The sequence below is a fragment of the Alligator sinensis genome, unplaced genomic scaffold (genome assembly GCF_000455745.1).
Source record: "Alligator sinensis unplaced genomic scaffold, ASM45574v1 scaffold670_1, whole genome shotgun sequence".
Classification (NCBI taxonomy): Eukaryota; Metazoa; Chordata; order Crocodylia; family Alligatoridae; genus Alligator; species Alligator sinensis.
The window spans coordinates 1,022,211-1,043,990 of record NW_005842297.1 but is presented as its reverse complement, the minus strand read 5'-3'; the positions used below and the strand labels follow the sequence as shown (position 1 = coordinate 1,043,990).

The following is a 21,780-nucleotide window of genomic DNA, read 5'->3' as shown; positions in this document are numbered from 1 at the left end:
AATCTAAATACAAATGGCAGGAACTCCTTTGCATCGTGCATCACTATAATGCAAAAGAAATGCACCATGCAAAGAAAGCTACAGAACTGTCGGGAAAAGCTCCTGCATGCGGGTTCTCTGTTACAACAGAACACTCCACTGTGCATAAGAGCTGCAATTTGGCGGGAACATGATTTAACGATGCCGAAGCACACACAAACAAGAAAAACCACAACTTTGGGTTGTGACACTCTGATCCAGCTCAGTGTGCTGTAGAGGGGCTGGTTGGGGCACGAGGGTGCTCCACTCTGGGGCTAGCTGGCAGACAGGACCCACCCTGAAGCACCCTCGTGCTCTAGCCAGCAATGTCAGTGTCTACATTTGTGTTGCTGTGCACTAAAAAACTCTGCTACAGGTTAGTACTTGTATTTACAAGTACTCTAACCAGCAGCAGAGCTTATTGGTTTATTGCACTCTAATAGGGGCACATTTGTAGACACTGAGACATTTACTGTGGAGCTAATTAGGCAGCTACACAGTAAACGTCTCATGTAGATGCACCTAATGGCATAACTATACTTCCTTTTTACTAAAAAGTATTCAAAGGGGACCTATTTCTTTATTCAATGTGTAAATGTAACTCCTAGTGCTAACAAGACACACACACATCCCTGGCATAACTGTCCCCTTAAGTTTTAATGAAAGCACTATTCAAATTTAATACAGACCTTCTAAGCCTACATTAGAAAGCACTTCCACCAATAATAAAAGTACTTTTGAAACAAAATTCCTGCTAATTCTCATTAAAAATCTCCTATGCAGTATGTGTAAAAAAGATTTATCTAATGCACTGCAAAATTATCCACAAAGTCCCACACTGTGAACGAACATTAATAAGGAGGATGAAGCAAAAGCATAACACTACCACTTTGAAATGTAATGCAATTAACATCACTTCCATTAATACAGTGTAATAATAGCTGTTTCCTATTATTGATATCTATTTTTTTCAGGAATCCATATTCATTAAAAACGTCTATGATTTCATTTTCTCTCATTCAGGAATACAAAGGTGATTGCACAGAGCTTCACAGCTAATCAGAGCTGTACAGTAAAATATGAAAATCTCATTACTGTGTTTTTTAGGGTGCTTGGGCTCTCTCTCTTTCAAGGTTTGCCAGCCAGTACTAGTAACAAATAATATGCTCTGTGTTGCTGAGTTTTGGCCGTTTGTCTTTTTGAGAATTTTCAGATAATCTCTTGTAAAAACCATGATATAAACATGGAAAATGAGATAAAGCTGCTAAAAATCCCATTATCTGCTATAATTTGTAAAATATTTTTGAAAATTCAATTGATAGGCAAGATGGTAAAAAGACATTTAGAACGTCAAAATTCAAAACCTAATGCAATTTATAATACTATCGAGTCATAGAGTCAGAGGGGTATGAGTAGAGGCTATCTCCCCACAGGTTAAACAGTAATATTCTCTGAGCTGTGACATGCCTTACTGGAAATAATGAATCTTGAATGCAGTGCTTCCAGGAATGATATTCAAGTGTAAGTAAATCAGTATTTCTACCATGGCAACATTATTTCTTAAAAGCCTTTCAGACATTTTGCTTTTGGAAATAATTTTAGAAATATAAGTGGCAACACAAAAGGATATGGAAATACTATGTTCTAGGATATCCATGTCTATGTAGAGAAAATGAAGAGGGGTGAATATGCAGGCGATGACATGGCATCTACTACCAAAGTGAATGAAACTGACAAGGTAGTATGGTTTAAAACAACCGTCACTCATGAAATATTTCTATTGTCATTGGATAAAGAACAAAGCAAAGCAAATCCAAAAACAAACAAACTAAAGCAATTTTAGGAAGAATTGATTTGCACAGAATTAATCTTGAGGGAATTGTTGAAGTTCAGTTTCAGTTTGCCAAACTGAAAAAAGCATCTATTCAATTATACGTCTTGTTTTTCATTAAGGCTAGATTTAAGCACTGGGCGCAGGGGCGATTATACTGTAGGGAAGTAGCAGTGCCTTGCACAGAACTGGATGGGAGTAGGTGGGAGCAGGAAATCACAAGCTATGAGATAAAAGATGGAGGCTAAAATGTTGGATAATACCATGTGTATAATTCTAAATTGGCCTTTATTCAGGAAATTATTTCTAGAAATATTGTAGCTGCAGCTAGTGCTCTACCAGCGTGCACAAAGGTGCTTCCTGATGTCCCAGCCACCTCTTACCTCTGGCCATGTCTGCCCTTCCTTCCAAGTTCTATGCCAGTTGTTACATGATTCTTTATAACAATATTTCTGGCTATGTGGTGCAACTATGTGCTTATCTGCTGGGATGAGAAGTTATGAATACATCAGCCATCCCAGGGAAACACCCCTTCCTGCTATTCCACTAGAACTCACTAGGCCTCAGGGTCCTTCAAGTGTGCTAAATTTGAACTAACTCCTTACTTCTTGTTTGTGTTATCCCTTTTGGGGAATAGTTACTCCCCCCTGACGCTGCCTTCATTGTGTTGTGCGGGTTATTGTTGGTCATTTCTTCTGATTCCTTAATGCCTGGCCAGCTGGTGGCTGATATTCCTTCTGTCTTCCTGATCCTGGCCTTTGTTCTATCTGTCTGAATATGCTGGGCTGTCTGCTGCTACTCCACAGTTGCCTTTGGTTTCATCTGTACTGCTGCTCTCAATATGTAGCTGTTTTATATGATTTGTGTTTTTGGACTAATGTATTTCTCTATTACATTTGTAGCTAATTGATGGTTTGATCAGTACATGCTCACCTGTGTGTAGGGACCTTGGGTCCTTGACTCCTTTGTTGTAGCAAGCTTCCTGCTTAGTTTGACATTCTCTGAACAGTTTCTATGTATTCTCCCCTTGCCTGAAGCATACAACCCTTCCAGGAAAGGACAGGGTTGCCTGGCCTATTGGTCTCTCTGCATGGCTTTACTTAGTCCAAGGGAGGGTGTTTTGCAATGGTCCAGCCCTGACAAGCAGGGATCCCTTTGTGTCTGTATTGCCTTTGCCGTGAATCTTTACTTTACACCTCTCCTGTTGAAGCTGAGTTGTATACACTGCCAAGAATACAAGAATTGTGGGGCCAGAAGAAACCCAAAAAGGATGGAGCATGGTATTGTATCCCAGTGCTAAGGGTTCTGCTATGGGAGGGAAGATCACCCATCTCAATTGTAACAGATGTTAGGTAGGAGTTGGGTGCCTAGATGATCAAACTAGATTGCTTCTCAACATGCCCAGAAGCTAAAGTATAGGCATCTAGTGAACTTTTCAGGCTCAAACAGAGGCACCTAAAGAATCTGGACACTGAAGCAGTTTTGCAGCCGATGACAGGGTTGCACATAGAAACACACAATCAAAGCAAAATAGGGTAGGATAGGACTCAGGAGGTTATGTAGGCCAATCCTCTGCTCAAGACACAATCGTTCCTGTCTAAGCCATTCCCGGCTACTATTTGTTGAACCCAATCTTAAAAAATGCCAGTGATGAACACTACACAACCTCTCTAGGTAATCTGTTCCAGTTCTTAACTACCCTCATAGAGTGAGAGTTTTTTCCTAACATTCAACTTAAATTAATTTTGTTGTAGTTCAAGACCATTATTTCTTGCCCTGTGTCCTGAGGCTACAGAGAACAATTTATCACCATTGTCTTTATAACCACCCTTCATGTATTTGAAGACAGTTATCAGATCTCCCTTCAGTCTTCTCTTCCCCAGACTAAATAATCCTTTTCTCATAAGTCATCCAGCCTTTTCTCATCATAAATCATCTTTCCTAGACCTCTAATATTTTTATGAGTTTCCATGAGTTAGGTTTCTCCCTCCTTCCCATAGTTTCTCCCTAACTGCAATTAGGGACCTCTGAATACAATTTGGATCCGGTCATCATTTATTTCCTTAGACCATTTAACAGACCTTGGTGAAGGAGATATTTGGAGGCATTTTTAGGGTTACATCTGATTCTCTTTGATAAGCTGTAATTGTGCGTCCCACAAAAGAGTCTGTCTTCAGTTACAGAATCGTTAATGATTCACTCTCAGCTCAGCTTCCAATTCTGTAGGAGAAGAATCTGTTCACCAAGAAATCCTATCTCACACATTTGCCAGGACAAGCAGTGGAGTCCTCAAACATAGGTCCTTTGGGTGGGTACCTCCTGCCACGTTAGCAGGGCAGGGTGGACAGGTTAATTAGCACTGACTTTCAGCAGTGCTAATCAGCCTATCAGCACTGCTGTGTGAATCCAGCAACACTGTGATTCAGTAAGTAGCCCATGTGGAGTGCAGGAGCCTAAGTGTGCTGCTGTCTGATGCAGCAAGTTTGTCAGGTAGAAAACCACTGTGAATTTTTGTGTATATGGCAGAGTGATGGGAAATGCTGTGGGTAGAAACATGCCCACTTACTCTGCCACTCCCTCTCAGAAGAGGGGTCCTCCACTATTTTGTTACCCTTCAGCCTGGAGACGGGGACTGGGATTTACACTGTTCCTGTCAAGTTTTAGTTTTATTTCACCTTCAGTAGTGTTGTCCTCTAATCTCAATATTTGATGCCTTATCAAGGAAGTGGGCCAGCTAGTTTCCACCTTCAGCAAAGGGATGTGCATGACTTTCTCCTCCCTCCCCCAAGTCAAGGGAGGGGGCACTTGGGGTTGACCAACAGGAAACAGATCCAGAGGAATGGAATCAGCAAGAAAGTAATAAATGAGGAGTTAGACCCAAATTCAGCTCAGCAGCTGCATTATTCAGTAAACAAATTCTGTGCTTCTTGAACTCCCATGACTCCTTTTTCTTGTTAGCTGTTTGAACACATACTGACCTGAACACCTGCTCATATTTTTATTCTTAAATAATATCTAAGTTTCTCTGGCAATATAGCAAAACCTGTGAACTGATGATATCAGATAAAAAGTGGCCTTGTAGTACTACTTCAGAGGACATAAGGTAAATACAGTGGAAAACTAGGAATAGTTGCTCCTCCTGAAATGATCATCATTGTTTGATAACAGATTGATGATCAGTGATGATTGGTGATCATCAACTTGTGAAGTTCCAGCTACCATTAGTTCAAGCTAGGTCCTGATACCTTTGCAAACTCTTTATTTTGGATACTACTATTTTTCTCCCATCTCCCCCATGACAGATGCACAACTCTTCTTCCCTTACACATCCATGCTATTGAAATGTTAAGGGCAAAAGGCTTTTTGCCAGTTCCATGGCAAAAAGATTTTTGTTAGTACCCGTAGTGAATATATTCCTTGATGAATATCAATTTTTTTTTGTTTTTATAATAAGGACAAGACTGTTTAATTAGAGAGTGAGAAACTCAGTTCTGAAAATAGATTTTTAACACTGTACTGTACTGGTCAATCTATATGGACAAATTACAAGTCTCCAATAACAATATGTAACATTCAACTTCCATCTTCTAGCAAATGCTATAAAAAGGAATAGACTGTTCTTTGTCATAGCAAAAGTAGGAAGTGATTGGACACACAAGGAAAAGATGGAAAATGAGGGTACGTTTCAACTGTCATCCTGTATCCAAGCAAAAAAATAAAGATCTGGTACAAAAAGTAATGAAGAAGAGTAACTTACCTTCACCCATGTAACAGATTAAATATTTTAGAATCCTAGCAGGTTTAAGTTAAATGTTGCTAGGGCTGCAGTTCATATTTGGGTTATTTTACAAGAACTGATCACAAAACCTGTTTCTCTAGTCACACTGTACCTATGAATTCATGGAAACAATTTTTTGTTCAAGAAACTCTCTCATTTTTGTATAGATTAAAATATTCTATTTGTTCCTTTGGTAGAAGAATCCCCTTTAATGTATATATCTATATTGCGTTGTTCAGCAGTTTTGGATGTCTCAAGACAAAGGCCAATATTCCCCAAGTTTGAGTGATTTCAAGTCTAATAAACCTGTTGTGAAATATTTTCTGATTTTTGTTTGTTCCTACTTACTATTCGTATCGCTTGTATTTTACCAAAAGCTCCCATCCCGCCTTGATTTCCATCATATTGTAATACTCGTAGATACTCATTTTCTTCCCTCTTCTAAGTCAGTGGTTAGGAACTCTTTCTGGCTGCTGGCACCACTTCTCCCCCCTGTGTAGTCGCCTACTCTGCTGTTGCTGCTGCCAAATACCCCTGGCTCTGAAGATCAGATCCAATGGCTATGTGGGCCAGATCTGGCTCACGGGCCATAAGTTGCCAACACCTGCTCTACTTACTGTTTTGTCAAGTGCTCATATTCTCTCTGTAACTATGTACAGCATGCATGTTCAGTAAAGTAACTAAAAAGAAATTCCACAGAGAAAGGACCTACCTGAGCAATAGAGTAAGTTCATTTTTTACCTAAATTGTGTTGCAAGCTCAAATCTACTTTGCTGTCCCCACTCACTCAGACTTCTTCTTCATCATTACTGTATTCCACCCTCCTCCTCTGACTGAAGATTAATAGTTTGGATTGTTTTGATTATTTTCTCCTGAAGAGGCATTAGCTTGAATTTTCTCCATATTAAATATAATGTTGTGTTCTAACCTCTCTGGTTCCCCTTATATTATTTCTACTACCCAACACTCAACCCCATTTCCCATCATTTGCCACAGAAATCAACATGCAGTTTATTCCATGTATCTGCTTTATTAATAATGTTAAAATAAAACTAGACCTGACACTAACTCCAGCAACCCTCACAGACATCACTAAACTTTCTCTAAGTTTTTATATTGCTCTTTGTCTTTTTGCTCATAGTTCTTCAGCGGATTTCATTCCAAGGGATAAATGGAATGTTATATTTAGTATAATGCAAATTAATTTTTCACAGATGATTCTGAGATTCATACTCTATCAACTGCCTAGTTGGATCTCCATGTATTAAATCTTCTAATGTTTTCTCTATCAATTAATTTTGTGATTTGATACGAAAAATGTAATCAGGTTTCTTTGACATGATTTGTTCTAGGCTTTGTAGGCAATGTAGGTACTGAGATTGCAATTATTTTGCTATAGTAACTTTTGGCATCTGCTGACATTAATACTTGCTTCACTGCTCACACTGTACTTCTAAAAACAAAAAGTGATAAATATATTCTTAGCCACATCCAATTTTTTTAAAGTTCAGAATAACATACATTCATTGACATAAGAATTACTAATTTAAAGGAATTGGTGATTTAACTAAAGAAATCTAATCCTATTTAGAAGTAGCCGTTGGGTGTTTATCACCTGGACTAACACATCAATAAATATGTATGTTCTTTACTATGATCCTAAGCGAAGAAAGAACAGTTTACTGTCTAGGTATTAAAAAGAACTATTCTTATTCAGGCTTTTACCTGTCTGCCTAAGGAATAAATACACATATTTACTATCATAAGCATGAAAGCTGAGCTCTAGCTGCCATTTTTAAATAGACAAAAAGATACAGAGTAACTTTGTTTTCTGGGGAAGAAACAAAATTCTATTGTACAATGGTTTTACGAGGAAGGAAAAAGTACATCAAATGGTCTCACAAACTTGACTGTGCCCCTTTCATTTTTAACAGATTCAGCTTTGTTCTCATTTTGTTATACTTGAATTAACAGGCAGATAAGTAATTTACTTAACCCTTGCAATACTTTGGTTTGAGACTATAAAAACTTGCATGCAACCTTCATTCAAACTAGTAAATGCTAAAAGGATATGGAATGCACTGGTGGTTATCTTACACTTATACAGAGAGAAAATATTTGGCACAAGGTTAGAGCTTTAAACACAGAAAAGAATATACAATAAACTGTTACATTGGGCCTACAGTACTTCATATATGCATACATACATATGTGTGTGTGTGTACATGCACACAACCATTTTCAGAAAAACAGTGATTCCCCCTCCCCCTGCCCAGAACCCAGCTTCCAATCCAGTGCGCACAGATGTAGTGAGCATAAGGAGCTCCCCTTGTTTAGAACCTTTCACACACATTTTTGTAATTGTACAGACTTTCTAGACTTACCTCCTCTATGTATAATCAAAGAAGTTTCACTTCCAACAGGACATTCTTTAAGTATATCCACTACTTCTGCATGGCTCAGGTTCTGTACATTCTGCTGGTTGATCTCAACAATGAGGTCACCTTCACACAAACCAGGGCATCCCTGAATGTCTAGAATTTGCTTCACCCTCTGTCCTGTAGGACTGTCTGCTATAGTGAAGCCAAAGCCCTGGGCCCCTTTCACAATGGTTAAGGTCATGAGTTCAGCTTGTGTGGCCCCAGAAGAAGCCATTGATACATTATCATCATGAACAGGTGGTGGGAATGTGCTATCAAGCTGACTATCTGCTGGAATGGAGTGCAAGGAATGTGGTGGTCGATCTGTTATATCTGGAACAGATTGAGAGGTCCTAGATATGTATTCCAAATAAGTTTCATAGTTATGTCTTCCATTTACCACTACTGGAGGCCTCTCCATTACTGCAAGTGGTGGCACCATGCTGTTGGCAGGATCTTCAGGATCAAAGGGCAAAGGGTATCCACGGCATAGCACCAAGTTGACACTCTGACCAATAGGAACAGATTGGAAGAGTTTGACTACATCTGCGTGAGTATGTCCAAGGACACAAACTTCATTAATATAGACAATGACATCACCTAGAAAGAGAAAAAATAGTGACAACATGAGATAATGTCAATTGCTATAGGCACAAAAGGAATGTATTTATGAGGCTAGGCAAAGGTATCACTGTTTTACTAAAAAGTAAAACAATTAGACTCATGATTTCGTGCTGATACACAGGTGTAGTTTGTCTGTCTATAGAGGTAAATGAGATGAACACTGAAAATATTTTTCCTTTTCCTGAAATTCAGGAAAAAATACAACCTCAGAAACAGATCCACTCCTGTTCCTCAAAAATTATTTTCTGTTTCTCTTCCTTAGTCCTTCAAATGTTGTCTCAATTGTATTCAAATTATATTCAAATTATACATGTTTGAATGATATTCAAATGATACAGTAGAGATTTTTTACAATTTCTTTTGAAAGCGTACCTGGAGCTCATGACATCAAAAGATTGGTATAAAGAAAAAAATAGGAAAATCTGTAACGTTGTTGGTGGTTTAAAATACTGCTGGTATCAAAATTTCACTTTTTGGAAATGTTTGTATGTGACTGATTTTTGTTTAGTAGGGAAAAGTTTATTATACAAACACATTACCATACAATTGTGAAGCTCATGTAATCCCTATATGCAATCTCTACTGGAGTCTCTATCTATTCCTTTGTAGCTAATACACAATATTTTTGGTGTCATATTCTATGGAAATAGTTATAAGAAAGTGAAAATTAGGATTAAAGCAAATATTGCAAAAAATTTGATTTCTATAATATTATTAGACTTTTTAGTATCTGTGTCTGAAAAAGGAATAGAGTGAATGCTAATTTAGGATTAATAATTAATTTGCATGAAAGAAAAAGCATTGTCCTGCATTAAAGGATTTCTACAAATGCCTTTGAGAATTCACTAGTTGCCATCAGACACCAAGACTTTACCATAGGCTAGAGAGAGAAATTACACACAAACTCATATAAATGATCAGAAACCAGTTCAAATCTGTAGCACAACAGAAATTCACTGCACGTAAATCACTTTCAAAATAGCAGAAACTGGTTTAAAATAAACCTGGATGGCTGCGGTATCAGACTTAACTGAGTTAGGTTAAATCAGTTTATTGAACTTCTGTCCCAGATCCCCTCCAGATTCAGAGTTAACTCACAGTCCCCCAGCGTCTCAGAATACTTTGCCCATGTAATGCCTGCCCCTTCAGGGTGGGTGGGCTAGCCTTGGCCCAAGCTATCTGCTCCAGCCCAGCAGAGAGGTGTGATTTAGCACCCTGAAGCCCCATGGTTTCTGGCCTGGAAAAATGCAGGCATGTGGCTGCATTTCTGGAATCAAAAATGAATGTCTGTTCACTTGTTTATTGGTTCCATGTACAGAGCTTAGACTAACTGGCAAAGATTGAATCAACTTAGCCTCAGGCTTTTTGATTGTCTGTACTTAGACACAGTGATTTCCTATTCTAAGTACAGACCAAATTGCATGCTACATATAACTATGTTGCAGCTGTTAGCAAATACAAATGCTGATTTTTTAATGGTGACCACAGTATATATGGAAACAGATGCAGCATTTTCAATCAAAGCAATATTCATGAGTTTTCACCCTTTGCTTATACAGCAGCCATTTTCTACTGAAGAAGAGTTCACAAGTAAGTTCAAATTCATTTAGGTGTCTTCCAATTATCATGATTGATTAATATATTTATGAGTACCAATACGCATTAATATTATGGTAGTGCCTACAGGCCACAGCCCAGAGTAAAATGTTTAATTTAAATAAAATAAATAGCAATTAATTTGTACAAACATTACAAATATAAACTGTCTTATTCCCTTTTTCATGATCAGTAATCCCAAATGTTTGCTACTTGCGTCTCCTATGCTTGATTCTAATTATAGGTACTAGAGACAGAAGGTAGAGTACAGATTGACCAGAAATCAGATACAGAAAGGCAGAACTGGGTGCGTTCTGAATGCACAAGGAAGGGTGCATTAGGAGAGCTGAGTTCAGGCCCTGACACTCAGGAGAATTCTCAGGGGTTGTGTGGATGGGTGAAGGGAAAGCTAAAGGGGTTTAGTGTGGATTGTGCCAATCCACATTAAGGCTGAGTGCAGAACTGAAGGCAGGATATAGTAAGGGTGACCACCTTTTCAAAATTGAATGGCAGAACACATGCCCACCTCCTGCATCTCACTGGCAGCATGGTCAGAGCAGAGTTGAGCAGAGCTGGGGCAGATGTGGGTTGCCTACTATGAGCCTGGGGCTCCCTGCCCTGTGGGCTTCCCCTGGAACCCCATGTTAGCCTTGCTGACATGGTGAGGCATCCCTTGCCCACCTGGCAGCAGTGGGGGACACAACACCATGCCACTGCCACCCCTGCTGCTGCTGGGTGGGCAGAGGAGGCCTTGCCATGGCAGCGTATCCAGTGTGGGGCTACGGGGTGGGGAGGGGGAAGACAGCAGGGCAGGGAGCTCTGAACCTGCAGTGAGCAGCCTGCATCCACCCCCATCCCATGCACAAATATGGGGGTGGCACATGCCCCCCCATGCCATTCCCATGCCCCCTGGATGAGCTGCTCATGGCTCCATCCCACTCTATGTCCCAGCCCCAGGCCCCATGCACTATCCTGGCTGGGCAGCGCCCCAGTCCCTGCCCCACTCCCTCCCTCACTATGGGGGCCTCAATCTGACCCTCACCACTCCCTGCACTCCCCCTCCCCTGCCATAGACTTACCTGCAGGGAGCTGCTCTCCATGCTGCCTGGCTGCATCCCCAGCCACATGCATGTGTGCGGGCATGCACATGCACATGATGCCCCCTGTGTCTCACTTCCGGCAGCCCTAAGCTGCCCCTTTCAGGAATGCTGCCAGCCTGCAAAGGGAAACTTGTCATTTCCCGTGGTTTTCTGCAGTGAACGGAAAACCCAGATACCTGCACAATACTGTGAATCTGGGACAAATGGTGTCCTGGAGTCACACAGCTCAGGAATGGCACTTGATGCTCCCCTTCCGGGACTGTCCTGCCCAATTAGGGACGGGTGGTCACCATATACATAGTAGATGTACCCTTGCTGTAAAGTTCCTCCTAATTACATAGATTATTTGATCTATAAGGATATAGCATCAATTTTATCTTTTAATAGTATGTCAAGATTCAGTAATTAAATGAAACTCTTTTGTTGGGAGGTGGGGGGTTCAGTGGACTTGTTTCCAATGAATTTGTGAAATTGTTTCCCTGAAGCACTGCAATCAAGGATCTAATCAAGCAAGCAGAGGGGGGAAAAGTCATCATCAAAATGCCACTTCAGAGAAAGGCAAGAGTGTTTTTGTATGTAAAAGTGAAATGGTCAGTTCACACATGATCAGACTCTCTAACAACCTGACAGGAGTTAATTGCATACTTTTATAACTCATAGGCATAAGCAGTGATTCATGTAGTGATTTCTCCAGAGGGGGCCAAGGAAGCAAATGCTGACAGACTTTGTTTAAATGCCCAAGAATGCTATTCTTAGAAACCCTAGGAGCCATACTCTGTGAAAGTGCATCATAAATAGGTCTCAAAATAACAGTAGAAGGAAAACTATGGCTTAGGTAGTTCTGTGAGAGCAGAGATGATGCTGAGATAAGCAGTTGATTGTATCTGGAGAAGACACAATTTGAAAATGTTAAAAGTCAGACTTAAAATTAAATAAATGGATAAAATGCTGTACTGAATACACATGGCAGAAAATTTATTTCTTCTTTATTTACTATTTGCTTCTTGCATTAATCTTCATCTGAAAACTTTTGTGTCAAAAGACCAAAGTTTTGAATTTGGCATATCTAAATATGTGAAGGCTGTCAACTTGCAAGTCACATTTCTGCCTGAAATATCTGCATTTACTTTGCTACAAGTAACACCTAACATTACTGTCACCAGTGTTAAGTGACTGGAACAATGCTCTGTGCCCCACCACCCCTTCCTCCACCCCCGATTTTTTAACACAGTGGATTTGGTATCACTTTGCGTTGAGTTGGTTTCACAGCTTAGTTGAGGCTCAACTGCATTTACTGTCTCATGAACCAGCACAATGACAACAGGCTCATTCACTTTTTTGGAGGGAACTCAGCTGCATTCTCAGCCCTGACTCTAGAAGAGGGTGTTTACCAATTCTGGTAAAGCTGAACCTGAAGAGGCAGCAGGCAAGCATGAACAGAAAGGAAGCACAGAGAAGGCATGCAGGGGTAGAGAACTTGGTCAGAGGATATTTGTGATATAGATCATCTACTACTGACCGACTGTGCTAAGCGCATTTCCCGTCGTTGTAATCCACTTATGTCTATGACACTCAGTTATGAGTTGAAACTTGCTGCACCAGCTCCATGTGTTCTACCTAACTGGGAGTGATGTAGGTGCTTCAGTGCATGTTCCAATTAATAGAAACATCCCATAAAAGAATTTACAGATAGACAAGAATGGCGAATGCTTTTCCATGGAAACAACTCTTTGAAAAGCTTACTGGAATTCTCCGTTAATATCTATGTTACAATTTGTGAAAGGTTTCAAAATAATATTGACAGGTATAATATTCAAAATAATATTGACTAATATATCAGGTACCTTGCCACTTGGATAAGGGAGATGAGGTTGATGTCAGACACTTGGATTTCAAAAAGGCCTCTGACTTGCTCTCCCACAATGTCCTCATGGTTAAATTGAAAGTTCGCAGCCTCAACAACTTAATGGTCTGGTGGTTGGGAAACTGGCTTTGAGGTTGGACCCAAAGTGTGTTAGTAGACAGAACTGAGTTGACATGGCAAATGGGTGACTAGTGGTGTCCCTAAAGGCTTAGTACTTGGACCAGTGCTTTTCAACATTTCTATCAATGATTTGGATATGGGTGTGAAAAGCATACTGGCAAAGTTCATGGATGACACCAAGTTATTGAGGAGTGTGGTCACACTGGAAGACAGACTGAGGATACAGGCTGGCCTGACAGGCTTGTAAAGTGGGCTGATGTAAACCCGATGATGTTTAACACCGAGAAATGTAAAGTGCTCCATCTGAGGAGAAATAATCCACAACATACTTACAGTCTTGGTAGTGCTACACTAGCCAGCACCAAAATTGAAAGAGACCTGGGGGTCATGATCAACTATACAATGAATATTGTAGCCATCAGTGCAATGCTATAGTTGGCAAAGAGAACAACACTCTGTCATGCATCAACCAATGCATTGCAAGCAAGACTAAGCATGTCATCCACCTGCTCTACTCATCATTGGTGAGGCTGCAGCTGGAGTACTGTGTCCATTTCTGGGCACCACACTTCAAGGGGGGTGTGAAGAAGCTGGAATAAGTCCAAAGGAGGGCCACACGAATGATTAGAGATCTGGAGAACAGGCCATACGAGGAGAGGCAGAAGGAAGGACATGGGACTGTTCAACCTGGAAAAGAGAAGACTCAGGGGGGACTTGATGGCAGCCTTTAAGTATATAAGGGGCAAACATCAGGGGCTAGGAGAACATCTGTTCACCATGGCACCCCAGGGGAAGACTAGGAATAATGGTCATAAACTGATAGAAGGTCATTTCAGATTAGACATAACAAAAAACTTCTTTATGGTTTGTGTGTCCAGAGTCAGGAACAGACTCCCTCCAGAGGTGGTACAGTCAGCTTCCCCAAGATCTTCAAAAGGTGACTGGACGCACACCTCACTGGGGTCATCTGACCTCAGTAGTCTTTCTTGCCTTAGAGCAAGGGGGGCTGGACCTGATGATCTTGTGAGATGCCTTCCAGCCCCTAACTTCTATGAATTTATGAATCTATGACTGGGATTTTCTAGTTTAAAACTGCCTCTACAGGTGTTGGATGTAAATCAGGGCCATTGTGGCACCCACTGTTCAAGTGAGAATTGCCCTCAGCTGGCCCTAGTTATCAAATGGGCCTATCCGAGCTAGCCCCTAGTTGCCTGCTTTGGATTGGATGCCTGCTTATAAGCAGCAGCTCTTTCAGGGTCCAGCTCTAAAAGGACAGTTGCCTTTCTAGCTAGTATTAGGCTTCTTACCCCTTATTCTTAGTTTCTTGGTTCCTATTTTTGATTCATAGTTTCCAGGTCCCTGGGTCCTACTTGTTTGTTCCTGATTTTCTGTTCCTTGGGTTCTGCTATTTGGCTTCCTGGCTTCATCCTTGTTCCTGGTTCCTGCCTGGTGCCCCCTGGATTCCAGACTGCTTTGTTGGCTCCTTGACCCCTGTGGTCCAGACTCTAGTACAGACTTGTGTCCTCTGGCAGCTGGCTCCTGACTCATGGCTTGGCTTGATGACTGTCCATATCTCATCCCTGTACAGCTATTGCTGCCTGCTCTGGATACCCTGGCTGATGACCCCATCCTGAATCCTTGTCTCTTGTTCCTGACTCATGGTTCTATCTAGGATGCCTGCTTACATCCTGTTCCCTTATAGATCTTGGTCTCCTGAGCTGCCAGCTCCTGATTCCCTGACTGTATGTGTGACCCTTACATCTCCTACTGTCTGTTCCTGATCCCCCGGGTTGTAACTCTAGGTTCATGTTCTGACTACCCATGTCCTGGTCATAACCCTGACTCTCAATACATGCTTCTTACATAAGGCAAAGTATCTCCAATTGTGCGTGCCAGAGTGGCAGCTTTCCACATTTGTGTGAATACAGCTTCCACTTTCTTCATGAAGTGCTGGCCCCTGATATGGTTCATACCTGTATCTGCTCCTGCTTGCTTGCAATCCTCATGTTCAGGCACAGAAAGGATTAAGGTTTACGGGGTTTTTCTTTGCTTCTGTAAGGTTTTAGGTAAAAAGTGCTTCAAAAATACCTCTGATATATGGATGTTACAGTTTTAATATAGTGTGTAGATAGCAGCTAATTTAATGCAGACTGCTAAATCTAAGAGCCAACACATTGATGTTGCAGTCTCATGTGGAGAAAACACTTTTAAAGGTGAAACATAGAGACACAAAGGGAGAGAAGGAGGAAAAATACTGGAGAGGTAAAGTCAATAAAGCCAATCCAAAGAAATTAGCTGACTGGGGCTGTAACAAGAGGTAAAAACAGAAGTTCTAGCCTTAGGACATGAAGGGGGATTGATTGGAGATAACTCAATTTAGATAAGCTCTGAGAACTGCTTGAAACCAAACCCAGTTTGCAGACTGAGATTTGCTCACTGCTAATCCCAAAGCCATACAGCTGGTAATATTTGCTCAACAGAGAAGCTCAGCCTTTGGCAGTAAGAGACATTACTTGTCAGTGTAAAAAAAATAATATTATACTTAGAGAAAAACTAAAAGTATATATTTTAGAAAGACTCCATGAAATCTTTTGCATATTTTCTTTTCTATTCCTTTTAAAAATAGCTTAAACAGTAGTGACAGCATTAGCCTTTTGTAACAGGGAGCCCTGGCTCCCCATTACTTAAAGGGAGAAACAGCAGGAGAGAGCAGCCCAGGTAGAAGGAAACACTGCCGTTGATGAGCTTCCTGCAGAGGAATAGCCCACCAGGGGCCACAGGATATGAGTGCCTATTGCTGAGCTAGCCGCTCTGCAATAGGATGATGGAGCAGAGCTTGCTTGGGCAGCAGAGTGCCTATTGCAGAGCTAAAGAGCTTATGCTTCTCATTTCAGTTTTGACCAGTGGTCCAGCTTGCAACATGCAGGGGAAGTAGGAGATCCCAGTAGTGTCTGAGGGGCATATGCTTGTTTTGAGCCCTGCAGGGGTTGGGCTTAAGGCACTAATAGGCAGCAACCATAAAGGGGTGAAGCCTAGGCTGAGCAATCCAGATCCTGACAGGGGCAAGACAGGGTCAGAGTGCCCAGTTCCTGAAAACGGTGGAGACAGGGCCAGGGGCTCACAAGCCTAGAGGGGTAAAACCAGGGCCAGAGGCCTGAAGCTAAGAAGGACAAGACAGGGCTGGTGCCCAATAAACCAAGGTCTGGTGCAGTGGGCTGAGGCAAAGGGGCCAGTGAGAGCAGAGGGGTAGAGGCTGAGAAGGGCAAGGGAAAGTGACTGAATGGTAACACCTGTGAGGCATGGGTGTGGCTCTGGGGAGGTCAGAGGCTACAAAATCAGCCCTTAAGGCAATTAGTGTGGTAGAGAACAGATAGGCTGGGAGGGCCACACCAGATGCCTGAGAGCAGGACAAGGATCTGCGGGGTCAAGAGGAATCCATGGACTAGTAGGACACACGGGCCCATTCTGGAACCCTGGGCAGCCTACTTTTCCTAATAAAGTAACAACAGCAAGGCAGGGCAGAGGAAAGGGCAAAAAAGGGAAGGCATCCAGAGAGCCAGAGCAGGGCAAGAATCACGAGGCCATCATGGGGCATCACAGCCACCCCTGGGAATTAGTCCTGTTATACCTTTACAATCTACTTATTCTTTCATTTTGATTCTTTTAGTGATCCACATTCTGGTTCCTGATATCGCAATCATTTTCAGGGTGATAAGTTTGGATTAGGGCTGAGCAAATTTGACCGAGTTTGAGGTTTGTTATATTTGCTAAAATAAGTGGTTATTTACAAGCACACCTATAGAATCCATTAGTCTTATTGCCCTTATCCAGTCTCTCCTCATTCTTTCCTGCTTGTCCTATGACTATACCTTACCATTTCATCTTCAGGGAGAGATATCTTCTATGACTTGTTTATAAAGTACTGGTATGGAGTTGGACCCTCTGGATGAAGTGGGAAAATTGTTTTCCTAGTGGGCTTAGGTTTGTTAAATCACGTCTTACTAAACTGTATCTGTTCCATAGATGCACTACAAGAATAGGTTCCTGCCTGAAGTTCATACTCTAAGACACAAATTTCCAAATTCAGAATGACACATTTCTTTGGGTAGATGTGATATCTTTTATTATACCAACTGAATAGTTAGAAAATTTGTTCTTTGCAAGCTTTCAGGCACAAACACCCTTCTTTAGGCATAGAGAGAGTCTAGTCTGCTGGTGAATTTTGTGCTCTTCTGGGTAGAATAGAAGCCAATATGCAAGACACAGGTCTGTGAACATGCTACAATGTGGAGAACTAGAAGAATTTTTTCAATGTCTCCATCTCAAGGAATATTTCCACAAACAAAATGAATCCACTTTCAAAAACACTTCATCCTGTGACAATATTGAGGAAAAGATTAACAGCAAAAAAATCCAAAAAACCATCAGATTGGACACCTCACAGATTTGGATGAAATTCAAACCTTGACCGCTATATTAACTGCTTTAGAGAAAGAATGAACAATGAAATAATCAACAACAAACACCCCCACAACAACCTCTCCCTCTCAGAGAGAAGAGCCATAGAATCTTTAAGACCCAATCATCAAATAATAATAAAACCAGCAGACAAAGGAGGAGCTATAGTTATCCTTAACTGTGAAGACTACCCAAAAGAAGCCAACAGACAACTCCCTGATGCCACCTACTATGAAAAACTAGAGGAAGACCCAACTCCCCTTTTCACCTTAAAACTCAAAACCACCATCACATAATTTCCATCTGAACAACAAGAGAAACTACAAAATTTGATCCCCCCCACTATGCAATTCAGGGACTTTTACATGCTCTCTAAAATCCACAAACATTGAAACACTGGCAGACCTATAATATCCAACCATGGAACCCTAACTGAGGAAATATCAGGTTTCATTGAATCCATCCTAAAACCTCTTGTCATGCAAAGACCAAGTTTTGTCTAAGTCATAATAGACTTTCTACAAAAATTAAAAAACACAGACCACATTTCCAGCAATACCCTCATAGCCACCATAGATGTTATCAGCTTATATACCAACATCCCATGCCAGGATGGCATCCAAGCCTGCCTTACATATCTATAAGAACAAGATTACAACTCAGAATACAGACCTAAAGATATTGCTCAACTTATACACTTCATCCTCACACACACCAACTTCAGTTTCAATAACCAACACTTCCTCCAGACCACGGGCACAGCTATGGGCACCAAAATGGCCCCAAAATATGCTAACGTTTTTATGACCCACCTGGAAGAAGAATTCCTCAAGAACTGCACCATCAAACCCATGCTATATTTAAGATATATAGATGACATCTTCATCATTTGGATCAAAACCCTGCAGTCTCTGATTGATTTCCATCACAAATTGAATAAACATCACCCCTCCATCAGACTATCTCTTGAATACTCCAAAACCAACATTTCCTTTTTAGACATTATGCTTAATGTCCAGAATGGTAAAATACAAACCACCATATACAAGAAACCCAAGGACCAACATACATGTTTGCACAGAACCAGCGATCACCCTAAACACACCAAGAAAGCTGTAATATACAGCCATGCTCTCCGATACCAATGAATTTGCACTGAGAATACCTGCAATTGTCACCTTGCAAATCTCAAAAGGGCTTTCACCCAACAAGGACACTCCTCCAGAGAGAGAAATCATACTTTTGAAAGAGCCATCCGGATACCATGTGAAGAATTGTTGCAGTACAAAAAGAAAATCCCCACGGATTCTACACCCTCAGTTATGATATACCATCCTTCCCTGAAACCTATATGGAAAAATCCTCAAACAGTTTCAACTCATACTAGAAGAAGACCCAGTTCTTAAAGAGATCTTTCCAGAACCACCCATCCTAGCCTTTAAACACACACTGAATCTCACCAACTTCATTACCAGAAGTAAACTTCCTATGGCTCAAAGCACACCGAATGGATCCAGACCATTTTGGGACAAAAATGTAAAACCTGCCGACATCTCCACCACTCCCATAATAACTACACCCCACAACAGAACCATTACCATTCCTGGATCTTACACGTGCACTTCCACAAATGTAATACATTTAATCCAGTGCACTAAATGTCCTGATGGAAAAATATGTTGGAGAAACCAAACAATAACTGTGTACCAGAATGAATGCACACCGAAAGTCTGTCAAAGAGAAAAATACCCAATTACCTGTGGGTGCAGACTTCGCACAAGAAAACCACTCTCTCTCTCCAGACTCTCAGTTCTAATCCTCAAAGGGAACTTACAAAACACCTTTTGTAGACGAGGCTATGAACTTCACTTCATAAATCTACTGGATACAAAAAATCATGGACTAAATATAGACATTGGATTTATGGCACACTATAACCTGCCTAACATCTGATAACCCCAGGTAACCTGTCTGCATTTTACCAGGTACGTTTTTTTATCACCAGTTCAACATTCCCCCTTTCCTCCCACACCTGTCTTACATCTATTGTTTCCCATTCCCGCTGATCCTCACTGCCATGCTTTGCATTTTCACAGACCTTATTTTGCATATTGGCTTCTATTCTATCCAGGAGAGCACACAATTCACCAGCAAACTCTCTCTATGCCTGAAGAAGGGTGTTTGTGCCCAAAAGATTGTAAAGAACATTTTTTCAACTATTTAGTTTGTCTAATTAAAGGTATCACATCTACCCAAAGAACCTTGTTTGCCTATGTCCTTAGACCAACACAGCCACAACCAGCAGCCCCAAGTTCAGAAATGAATTTAAGTATGCTTAAGGATGAAAGTAAACAGCTTTAAGGGTGATAAGGGTATGCCTACCCAACAAATGAAAATACGATTGTAACATGTGCTAGTACATTTATGCTAGCTGAATCTAACTAGCACAGGTAATGAGAGTAGTGACGATACAGCAGCTAAAGCATATGCTACTTACCAGAATACAAAGTCTCCAGAAAACTACACTAATTTAGATTCCAGCAGAGAATGGTAAAGCAAGAAGAAGGAGCTCTAAGACCTCTAAGAGTAGGGGACTTTGTGTGTGAGAGTGTCTAAGCCAAAGCAAGACAAGGTTCCTTGGGTGAATTTGATATCTTTTATTAGACCAACCCAAATGGTTGGAGAATAGTTATTAAGCAAGCTTTCGGGTTCAAAAACCCTTCGCCAGGCTCAGGAAGCTGCAGCAGTTGGTGTGTGCTCTTCCTGGATGGAATGAAAAGTAAAGAAGCCAGGGGCTGGGCTGGGCTGGGGAATCAGTTGCCAGGCAGATTGTAATGTATCAAAAATCCAATGTCTGTGTTTAGTCCATGATCTCTAGTATCCAGCAGGTTGATGAAATGGAGCTCATAGGCTCGTCTCTGGGAAGTGTGTAAATTTCCCTTGAGGATCAGGACTGAGAGATTGGAGAGAGAGTGGCCCTCCTGTGAGAAATGTGCCCCCACCGGTAATTGGGTGTTTCTGTCTTTGATGGATTTCCGGTGTGCGTTCATTCTGGTGCGCAGTTGTTGTCTGGTCTCTCCTACATATCTTCCATCAGGGCATTTGGTGCATTGGATGAGATATATTACATGTATAGAGGTGCAGCTGTAAGATCCTGGGATGCTGATGGCTCTGTTGTGGGGTGTAGTAATAGTGGGGGTGGTGGAGATGTGGGGCAGGTTTTGCATTTCTTGTCTGGCATGGTCAGACAAGAAATGTGTTCTGGGATGTGTTTGGTGTGTTCTGGGGTTGAGGAAGTTTGCTTCTGGTGATGAGGTTGGCGAGGTTCGGTGCTTGTCTGAAGGCTAGGATGGGTGGCTCTGGGAAGATCTTTTTAAGAATAGGGTCTTTTTCTAATATGGGTTGCAATTTTTTGAGGATTTTCCGTACAGGTTCAAGGGATGGATGATAGGTCATAACCAGCGGTGTGCGATTTGTGGGTGTTTTTCTTCTGTACTGCAGCAGTTCTTCACGTGGTATCCAGGTGGCTCTTTCAAACGTGCGATCTACCTCTCTGGAGGAGTGTCCTTGCTGGGTGAAAGCCTTTTTAAGATTGGTGAGGTGGCAATCCCGGGTGTGCCCTTCAGTACAGATGCGGTGGTATCTGAGGGCTTGGCTGTATATCACTGCTTTTTTGGTGTGTAAAAAAAAAAAAAAGGTAAAAAGGTTGGCATACTGTGGGGCCATTTAGTGCCCATAGCTGTTCCCATCATCTGGAGGAAGTGTTGATTATTAAAAGTGAAATTGTTGTGTGTGAGGATGAAGTGTATAAGCTCAGTGATATCTTTGGGCCTGCACTTTCACAGCACTGAGGACAGCCCTGCTGAGCACCAGTATTAACTAACAGCAGTGCTTCTGGTTCAGGACGTAACACACACAGAACAGCACCATGTGTTTGAAGGTGTCATCATCTGACACAGTATATTTGCAGA

General features: G+C 41.4%; 1 protein-coding gene across 1 annotated transcript in view; it reads right to left on the bottom strand.

Annotated features, from left to right (window-relative positions):
• The window catches only part of MAGI2 (membrane associated guanylate kinase, WW and PDZ domain containing 2), an 880,265-nt gene that overhangs the window by 181,692 nt on the left and 676,793 nt on the right, over nt 1-21,780 (bottom strand). Inside the window, exon 8 of the mRNA XM_025209602.1 lies at nt 8,012-8,647. Coding sequence (XP_025065387.1) covers nt 8,012-8,647 — 636 coding nt within the window. The remainder of the gene's footprint in view (nt 1-8,011; nt 8,648-21,780) is intronic.